Genomic DNA, 10,458 nt, shown 5'->3' with positions numbered 1-10,458 from the left:
GGGGCAGAGCTGTACTTGTGTACTTGTAGTATATTGTACTACAGTGTTGGTCTGTGTGCAGGTTGATGCTGATGGCTCTGTATAACGTCAGCATCAGTGTTAAAGGCCTGCGCTGCATCAGTGAGAACCCGGGGCTGCTGCCTCTCATCTGGACCCTGCTGGACGGTGAGAGACCACACCATGACAACAACATGCTACTATGAACATACATGACAACAACATGCTACTATGAACATACATGACAACAACATGCTACTATGAACATACATGACAACAACATGGTTATTATGTTGTCATGTATGTTAATAATAACCATGTTGTTATTGTGTATGTTCATAATGATCATTATGAACATACACAATAACAACATGGTTGTTGTTAGTACTCCCAGCTGTTAGGACAGCAGATTGTGGAAGACTCCGGTACAAGCAATAAGTTCAGGGGCAGAATACGTGCAGGCAGGGAGACACATAGATAGATAGACAGATAGACAGATAGATAGGTAGGCAGGTAGGTAGACAGATAGGCAGGTAGACAAGTAGACAGATAGTTAGTTAGGTAGATAGACAGGAAGGTAGGTAGATAGGTAGACAGGCAGGTAGGTAGACAGGTAGACAGGTAGACAGGTAGGTAGGTAGACGGGTAGATAGGTAGGTAGACAGATAGATAGGTAGATAGGTAGGTAGGTAGACGGGTAGATAGGTAGGTAGACAGGTAGACAGATAGATAGGTAGGTAGACAGGTAGATAGGTAGACGGGTAGATAGGTAGGTAGACAGATAGATAGGTAGGTAGACGGGTAGATAGATAGGTAGGTAGACAGGACAGGTAGACAGATAGACAGGTAGACAGATAGATAGGTAGGTAGACAGGTAGATAGGTAGGTAGGTAGACGGGTAGATAGATAGGTAGGTAGACAGGACAGGTAGACAGATAGACAGATAGATAGGTAGGCAGGTAGGTAGACAGATAGGCAGGTAGACAAGTAGACAGATAGTTAGTTAGGTAGATAGACAGGAAGGTAGGTAGATAGGTAGACAGGCAGGTAGGTAGACAGGTAGACAGGTAGGTAGGTAGACGGGTAGATAGGTAGGTAGACAGATAGATAGGTAGGTAGACAGGTAGGTAGACAGGTAGATAGGTAGGTAGACAGGTAGGTAGACGGGTAGATAGGTAGGTAGACAGATAGATAGGTAGGTAGACGGGTAGATAGGTAGGTAGACAGATAGATAGGTAGGTAGATAGACAGGTAGACAGATAGATAGGTAGGTAGACGGGTAGATAGGTAGGTAGGTAGGTAGACGGGTAGATAGGTAGGTAGACAGGACAGGTAGACAGATAGACAGATAGATAGGTAGACAGGTAGGTGGGTAGACAGGTAGCCCGCCTGTCTGTACATTTGAACAAAATTAAATGATTGATGACCTTAGAACAGTCTTGGACGGTCTCAGATGCCAGATTTCTTTTGTTGGAGCATTTGATTCATTGCTTACTGTCAGGATGTGATGACAATGTATTTACATTGTCATCACATAGTCATCACATTGTAATGACTATGTGATGACAATGTATTTACATTGTCATCACATAGTCATCACATTGTAATGACTATGTGATGACAATGTATTTACATTGTCATCACATAGTCATCACATTGTAATGACAATGTATTTACATTGTCATCACATAGTCATCACATTGTAATGACAATGTGATGACTATGTGATGACAATGTTTGGTTTCTTCTCCCTCTGCGTGTCAGTTAGCCGTTTATCTCGTCCCTCCAAGGCCAGTTCCTCTGCAGCTCCTCATAGCATGGAGACAGTTCCTCTGCAGCATGGAGACAGTTCCTCTGCAGCTGCTCATAGCATGGAGACAGTTCCTCTGCAGCCCCTCATAGCATGGAGACAGTTCCTCTGCAGCTCCTCATAGCATGGAGACAGTTCCTCTGCAGCTCCTCATAGCATGGAGACAGTTCCTCTGCAGCTCCTCATAGCATGGAGACAGTTCCTCTGCAGCTCCTCACAGCATGGAGACGGTTCCTCTGCAGCTCATCATAGCATGGGGACAGTTCCTCTGCAGCTCCTCACAGCATGGAGACGGTTCCTCTGCAGCTCATCATAGCATGGAGACAGTTCCTCTGCAGCATAGATACAGTTCCTCTGCAGCTCCTCATAGCATGGAGACAGTTCCTCTGCAGCTCCTCATAGCATGGAGACAGTTCCTCTGCAGCTCCTCATAGCATGGAGACAGTTCCTCTGCAGCTCCTCATAGCATGGAGACAGTTCCTCTGCAGCTCCTCATAGCATGGAGACAGTTCCTCTGCAGCTCCTCACAGCATGGAGACAGTTCCTCTGCAGCTCCTCATAGCATGGAGACAGTTCCTCTGCAGCTCCTCATAGCATGGAGACAGTTCCTCTGCAGCTCCTCATAGCATGGAGACAGTTCCTCTGCAGCTCCTCATAGCATGGAGACAGTTCCTCTGCAGCTCCTCATAGAATGGAAACAGTTACACCTCTGCTCTGTGTGTCTGCAGATGCAGACTGGGAGGTGTGTCTCCACGCTCTGCGCCTCCTGCAGTCGGTGTTGCTGGAGGAGGAGGTGCTGCTCCTGCTGGGCTCTGCCCTGCTGGATCCAGACCTGCAGGCCCGCGTCAGCCGGCTCACCTCCAGCGGGCCGGCCAGCCTGAGACTGGCTGCCCAGCAGACCCTGGAGGACCTGCAGGCCCTCCATCAGGTGCCACATGATCCCTTTAAATAGCAGCTACAGTATGTGACAACAGTAACGTATTTCACCTGTCAGCTGGGAACTAACAACAAAGAGAGGATCCACTAGATGGCAGGAAGGTACTTTACAACACTTACGTTCATCACAGTGTATGAGGAACACCTGAAGGCACCACGAGCTTCATCGTAAAACTGTGTTAACGTTGTCACGTCCGTCCTGTAGGATGGTTGATTGTTGCAATAAGAGTCCAGAGGGATCAACGGTTCAGAGGCACTCTTATTAGGACAGTGCAGAGGGATCAACGGTGCAGAGGGACTCTTATTGGGACAGTCCAGAGGGATCAACGGTTCAGAGGGACTCTTATTGGAACAGTCCAGAGGGATCAACGGTGCAGAGGGACTCTTATTGGGACAGTCAACGGTTCAGAGGGACTCTTATTGGGACAGTTAACGGTCCAGAGGGATCAACGGTTCAGAGGCACTCTTATTAGGACAGTGCAGAGGGATCAACGGTGCAGAGGCACTCTTATTGGGACAGTCCAGAGGGATCAACGGTGCAGAGGGACTCTTATTGGAACAGTCCAGAGGGATCAACGGTGCATTCTTCCGTCGTTGATCCCTCTGGACTGTTATTGGGACAATCAACCATCCCAGAGGACGGACGTGACTCTTGTCCTTCTCCGGCTGCGTGGATCGGTCGGAAATGACTCATGTCCATGAATCCTTTTCTTTTGGACTCAGCACCCATAGGTGTCACATCTGAGTGCGTTCATGGAGAGCCTGCATGTACTTATGTCTACGTCTCCACACTGGAGGGCCATGTCAGGAAAAGCAAAGGTTTCAGAAATAGTAATAATAATTCTTGGTCTGAGTAGAACCGATGCTGAAGATCTCCATGTTTGAAGACTGTGAACGATAGTTTTGTAGTTGTGAAGTCAGGAATGCTGCTGTAAACTCAGATGGGCAGTGAGCGCAGATGAACGTTCCCCTGAGCAGCTCCATGTGGAACCCTGTGTGAGCAGAGATGTTTGACCTTTGTTTCCAGGGTCGGGGAGGTCAACCGAGCGCCAGCTGATGTGGATCCAGGACCGCCTCCTCCCTTCATGTCACCGTAGACCTCCTGTTCATCGAAGTTCAGCCTGCTTGTTGAAGTAGAAGCAACACACTGGATTTGTTCTACTTGTACTGGTCACATCTGTTCTCAGGATTTTGTGTTCGCTGGTTCTGACCAATTCAATGTGAACACCGGTTTGTACAAGACGCATTAAAGATGATGTTTGCACACCTTCAGAGCACGTCTCTGTTTTCATAGAACCTTCTAGAGGACGTTCAGCAGAGAGGAGGAGGAGGAAGAGGAGGAGAAGAAGAAGAAGAAGAAGACAATGATAGATTTCAAACATGTAGCCTAGACCAGCGGTCCACAATCTTTTTCTGCTAGGAGCTGGTCCTATCTCAGGGTTCTTTATGTCCAGTCTACCCTGTAACTTAAACCTTTAGTCCAGTCTAGGGCTGCAACTAACGATTATTTTAATAATCGATTAATCGGTTGATTATTTTTTCGATGAATCGGATAATAAAAAACAAAAAAGCATTAATTTCCAACACTTTATTCAAAAACAGAAGTGACCGTGCAAATTAACAGTGCAAAACATCTTCAGAAAGCACGAACAGGTTGCTCCTTAAAAAAATAAAAATGGACTAACACAAAAAACATACACATGTATGCCACATCTTCCAAATGTGGGCCCTTTTTACTGTAATTGATCTCCTTGGAGCAGAGGCTGCTTTTACATACCCTGCTTTATCAATATGTATGAAACTCTGCTTTATCAATATGTATGAACACTGGACAGAGGGAAGCTGTACTGCTCCTCTCACGTCTGTTTGACCTCCACCTTCAGGCCCAGGTCCACCTCATCGCAGCTGCATCAAGCTGCTCTGCATATAGAGCGTCCTCTTCCTTAAACTCTTTCATTCACATCATCACCCTGTTGGCTAAGCCCAACTACGTGATTTGCTCATTCTACTTTGAGTAAAAAAATAAAATAAAACTCCAGCCAGATCCTCCGGTGAGCCGGTTTAACGTTAAGAGTGACTGGTGAACTGAACCAGACCGGGGGTTTACGACAAGACTGAACTGTAACGGAACATAAAGTAACTTTAACACAATACACAACCCAAACACGTTAGCTAACGTGATAGCAAGCTGACTAGCTTCCATTAAAAACAAGTTTGAGGGAAATGAAGACGCTGGAGACATCTTAACGCTGATTGGCTAAGACTCGACACGTCAAAGATGTTCTATTGAAGATCCGACCTCAGCTTTTCTCCGTGTCTCACTCCAATCTCAGAAACGCTGGCAGTTGCTCTGCTCCGCTCTTTTTTTCTTCTACACGACTTATTGACTGCCGTAATAATCGTGCAACAACGAATCGATAATGAAATTCGTTGCCAACTCTTTTGATAATTGAGTTTTATCGATTTTATCGATTAGTTGTTGCAGCCCTAGTCCAGTCTAGTCCGTAACTTAAACCTTTAGTCCAGTCTAGTCCGTAACTTAAACCTTTAGTCCAGTCTACTCCGTATCTTAAACCTTTAGTTCAGTCTACTCTGTACGCTGGCCTAAAGGACCTACACCTCGCATTAACATGGAAGTACTGGTGTAAACAAACCCAAAATGCATTGAGAACGGGTTGTGACCCCTTTGGCCAAACCACCAGAGGTGTCAAAAGTATTCACATTCATTACTCAAGTAGAAGTATAGATACTAGGGTTTAAAAATACTTCTGTAAAAGTTGAAGTATCAACTCAAGCTTTTTACTTAAGTAAAAGTGTAGAAGTACTGGTTTCAAAACTACTTAAAAGTATAAAAGTAATGTAAGGGGAATGTTTTTTTTTCCATTAAGGACAAACTCTTAAGCCGCCTCTCAGGGGCCTATAGTGCACTACCCCACCTCCCCCAAAACAATCATTTTTATATGGGCCATAATGTTTTAAAATGTTATGTTAAAAAATGTGGGATGCACTAGGCTACCCGTTTCAGCTGCATATATGCCCATTTAAAATTATCACATTTTATTACAATGCAAATGTATGTAACGTAATGTGTATGTACCATATGTGTACTGAGCATTAACATGCGTTTCATGGAGCGGAAGACATGATAACTAGTTGCCTATAAGTATTGTAATAGTGCAAAATAGGCGGCGACTCCGACACAAACACTGAAAGCTGTGGTTCTCAAACTTTTTCTGTAAATAACATAATTGTGTGACTCATCTGTGCTTTTATAAATAACAGAATAAAGACAATTGCAATCACTTTCAAGTAAATCCGATTGCCCCATCAGACAATGTTTTGTGTAAGTTCTATCTGTGCAAAAAATAACTCATATTTAGTTACTACTGAATAGCTTATTGTGGAAAACAATAAGCTTTTAATTTTTTTTGCCAAACAAAACAGAATGAGTGCAGATATGTGAGCCATCAGGTTGTATCAGTATTAGTGGAGCAGTGAGCTGCTTTCCTCGACACATATGTTGTAAACGGGGTTGTAGATTTGATACGGCCTCTCTCAATTCATGCTCAATATTGAGCTTAGATCTGTTTTTTTATTTTGAGAAACGCAACAGCAGGAAAAGACGAGCTCACGGAGCTCACGGCGTCGCGTCGAATCGCGCATGCGCAAGCTAACCTGTTAACGGCGTACCGCAACCATTTACCCGAAAGTACAGGCATCTGTCCAAGTATTTATTAATGACTTTGTTTTATATCCGTGTACTTTGTACTTTTGTAATATGTGAAGCCAGCAGCTCATTGTTGGTAGAAGACACGAGCACTTTGGCTCGTTTCACCTGGAGCAGGAGAGCTGCTCCGGGTTCAGAGAGCTGCTCTGTGTTCAGAGAGCTGCTCCGGGTTCAGAGAGCTGCTCCGGGTTCAGAGAGCTGCTCCGGGTTCAGAGAGCTGCTCCGGGTTCAGAGAGCTGCTCTGGGTTCAGAGAGCTGCTCTGTGTTCAGAGAGCTGCTCTGGGTTCAGAGAGCCGCTCTGGGTTCAGAGAGCTGCTCCGGGTTCAGAGAGCTACTCCGGGTTCAGAGAGCTGCTCCGGGTTCAGAGAGCTGCTCCGGGTTCAGAGAGCTGCTCCGGGTTCAGAGAGCTACTCCGGGTTCAGAGAGCTGCTCTGGGTTCAGAGAGCTGCTCTGTGTTCAGAGAGCTGCTCCGGGTTCAGAGAGCTGCTCTGGGTTCAGAGAGCTGCTCTGTGTTCAGAGAGCTGCTCTGTGTTCAGAGAGCTGCTCCGGGTTCAGAGAGCTGCTCCGGGTTCAGAGAGCTGCTCCGGGTTCAGAGAGCTGCTCTGGGTTCAGAGAGCTGCTCCGGTGCGAGGAGAACTCCGCTGTTCCTCACAGGAGAGCTGCTGTTGCATCTTCACCCTGGGAGCATTTAAAACGCAGATATAGCGGTCTACTTTTCACGCGACATATTTTTTGACGCTCTCTGTCCGCTGGTGTGTGTGTGTGTGTGTGTGTGTGTGTGTGTGTGCTCAGTGCTCACCTGTGTGTGTGTGTGTGCTCAGTGCTCACCTGTGTGCGCGCGCACGTATCTGTGGGCAACGGGGCAGAGAGTTTTTTTGTGTGTGTGTTTTTGAACGATGACAAGCCGGAGTGAAAACTAACCAAAATGAAATAGTAACGAGGCTATTTTTAAAATGTAGGGAGTAGAAAGTACCGATATTTGCGTGAAAATGTAAGGAGTAGAAGTAAAAAGTCGTCGGAAAAATAAATACTCCAGTAAAGTATAAATACCCAAAATGTCTACTTAAGTAAGGTAACGAAGTATTTGTACTTTGTTACTTGACACCTCTGCAAACCACCTGCACAGAAGCGTTACAGCTTCACTGGTCACACGCTCACTGATGAGGTGAGCGGCCATCGCCTGCAGGGCTGAGATTCAGAAAGTTCAGCCAAGTGGAACACATGTTTATTCAGCCCTTCACTTGAAGGGAACGTTCATTTGGTGCATGTGCGACCGTGCGCCTACTACACATTACAGAACTGTGGGAACAGCAAACACACTTTGAGCAGCTACTGGTATGAATTAAGAGAGTTAAATAGACTCAGTGCAGCTCTTCCTCTAACAGCGCTCTGTGGCAAACATAACAACAGTGAGTGCTTCACAGGAAAAGCCCCGCATGTCTCCTCACGTGAGAGATGGTACTGTGAAGCAGCAGCTGAGGATGATAGTCCCTGCTGCATGGTTTCCTGTCACTGCGTTCTCCAGAGGAATGGATCATGTCAAGACCTTCATGACCTTCATCCTTCTAGAAGCTACACAGAAAACACAACAGTTGCTCCACATGAATGAAGCCTGATAGGAGGAGCACACAATCAAGCACACAGGAGTTTAGTTAAGTAAACAGCTTTATTGTTTCCTCACGATGGACCACTGAACAGGCCTAGGCTACAGTACAGGACCTACTGAAGACCAGAGGAGAGGGTTCAGAGAGGCAGCACCACAATGGAAGCAACCAGGGCCTCAGAGACACCTGGGACCAGACTGACATTCACTTCCATCATCAAGCCCACCGTCTGGAGAGCTCTGATCCACAACAACCAGCAGAGTGAAGCGCCGTCATGTGAATGATGACTTTTCTTTGTTAGGCTCAAACAATGAAACTAATAACGGTGTAAGAAGGATCAACAGGGGAGAAAGTGAAGCGGGGAGGACTCCAGAGTCCTCTAAGGCTCAGGGCGAGCAAGAAGCAAAGGGTGGTCGCCAGACGAGGCCGGCACCCCGGGTCACCCACGCCGGCCTCTAGGAGGACGCAGCAGCGTTGGGCTTGTCGTCACGGATGACGGGGACGCTGCGCTCGCCACGGCCCGATTCGCTCCCTCTGGTGACCTTTGGCCCGGTCAGAGTCAGCAGCCCGTCGGTCGACAGGGTGCAGGTGATTGCTGATTGGTCCACACTGGAGGGGAGGCGGTAGCGGCGCTGAAACTCACGAGCGATGTAACCGTGGTCATCCTGAAAAACAGTAAGATTAACACCTCAGTGGCAGGTCAGTCCAAGGAAAGACTTCCCTCCAAGAAGGACCTTCTGGCTTCACGGAAGTGGCCAACATGTCCTCACACTCACTGCTCATGTTTTAGGAATAACAACAGACATTTTAGGTTTGGAGCTACAAGCAGGAACTACAGGATACATCACACCCAACTATTTAGCAGCTCCTGCAGCACTTTTCAAGTTAGGCCCCCCAGTCAGACCTGTTAGAACTAGTCCATGGATCAGACTATGGTTGTTCAAGACGTTAAACTTCTCACTGGCAGACATGGTGGATCCTTTCTCCTTAATCTAAAGATCGTACCGCTTCTGGCATTCCAGGAAAGAGTTCTGGGTGTAAGACATTATCCTGGACATCAACAGGTGAATCCACAAGTGGGTCGAAAGGGATCTGAGCACTCCAGAACAAGTCTAGAAAGACCTGTTGGAGGGTGCAGTCCCACTAGTTAATAGAAATATTGGTAATATGAGTTTACACATAGGACTGCCTCCTATCATTACAGGCAGATATTACTGAAACTTCAACCCTTTTCATTTCTGTTGATCTTTGGATCAAGACTACGCTGCTCTCTGGAGGGAAGCCCAGTACTGGACCCTGTGCTCTCTGGAGGAACAGCCCAGTACTGGACCCTGTGCTCTCTGGAGGAACAGCCCAGTACTGGACCCTGTGCTTTCTGGAGGAACAGCCCAGTACTGGACCCTGTGCTCTGGGAAGGAACAGAAGGAGTGCTACCTGCCGTTCTCCATGCTTGCCCAGAATTTCCACGTAGTCATCTGTGACCTTCACACTGAGCTCATCGGGGGAGAAGTGCTTGACGTCCAGGTACACGGTGTACTTGTCTCTGTCGGACCTCACCTGTGGGACACAAGCACAGAGAGGTTCCATTGTATCGTACCATTGCCAACATGTAAAAGTGTAGAAGCTCTCAAAGTTCAGATGAGGAGCAAAACCAGCATATCAAACATGATACAAAGCAATGTGTCATCGCTATCAACCCTATCAACTAGCCTGTATGAGACCTTTACAGCCTGTTAGCGGTCTGCAGGAGATGAACATGCTCTTTATATTGCTCTCCTGTGGACATGTGACTTCAGCTAACAATCTACGTTGGTCTCTTCCTGTTACCTCAGAGGTGCCGGAGTTAGAGGAATCCAAAAAGCTGCGGAACAGCGACTGTCTGTAATAAGGGCTGATGGTAGAGGTGGTGTAGGGGAAGAAGTCGTAGTCAAACATGCCCTCTCCAAAAAACTGGTCAAAGAGTCGGGCCGGGTAGACGGAGCCCAGGGCGCGTCTGAACCAAGGGTGCTGGATGGCAATATCCATAGTGACTGGAGATGGTCTGGTCTAGCTTGGTCCGGCTCGGCTCAGTCCAGCAGGTGAGGGTCCAGAGAAGAGGAGGCTGCTGAGCGGAGAGGACTGAAGAGCGTTCAGGAGGGTCGGTCCTCTGCACTCCGGCTGCCTCCTCTTTATATACCTGACAGCCAGAGAGAGAGGCTTTAGCCACGATCCCTCTGGAATGGCATTATCTCATGGTGGGTTGGGCCCCGTCAGCAGAATCACAGGGCAGGACGGATGGGGCATTGCTGGGTCCGGACCCCGGTGCGACCCGGTGCCACCCACACACCAGACATGCCGGGCTGCCAAAGCAAACGCTGCTGGAGGGACAATGGAGTCAGGAAGCC

At 47.4% G+C, this 10,458-nt stretch overlaps 2 protein-coding genes across 3 annotated transcripts in view; one reads left to right on the top strand and one right to left on the bottom strand.

The window, feature by feature from the left end:
* Positions 1-3,982, top strand: part of hsf2bp (heat shock transcription factor 2 binding protein) — a 7,459-nt gene extending 3,477 nt beyond the window's left edge. Inside the window, exons 6-8 of one of the 2 annotated variants that reach the window (XM_079237034.1) lie at positions 62-165; positions 2,536-2,735; positions 3,771-3,936. In XM_079237034.1, coding sequence (XP_079093160.1) covers positions 62-165; positions 2,536-2,735; positions 3,771-3,800 — 334 coding nt within the window. In that variant the 3' untranslated portion in view covers positions 3,801-3,936. Of the gene's footprint in view, positions 1-61; positions 166-2,535; positions 2,736-3,770 lie in introns of both variants that reach the window. The other variant, XM_079237035.1, reaches the window with a different exon arrangement.
* A 4,547-nt stretch (positions 3,983-8,529) lies between these two features.
* On the bottom strand, positions 8,530-10,099 carry cryaa (crystallin, alpha A; the record flags this gene model as incomplete). The annotated part of the gene is made up of 3 exons (XM_079236951.1): positions 8,530-8,739; positions 9,509-9,631; positions 9,902-10,099. 3 exons carry the CDS (start codon positions 10,097-10,099, stop codon positions 8,530-8,532), a joined length of 531 nt encoding a protein of 176 aa, XP_079093077.1.
* Positions 10,100-10,458: the final 359 nt, after the last annotated feature.

This window comes from Taurulus bubalis (genome assembly GCF_910589615.1).
Source record: "Taurulus bubalis genome assembly, chromosome: 21".
In the NCBI taxonomy this organism is placed as follows: Eukaryota; Metazoa; Chordata; class Actinopteri; order Perciformes; family Cottidae; genus Taurulus; species Taurulus bubalis.
The sequence above is the reverse complement of the archived record's forward strand: the minus strand, read 5'-3'. Positions and strand labels throughout refer to the sequence as shown.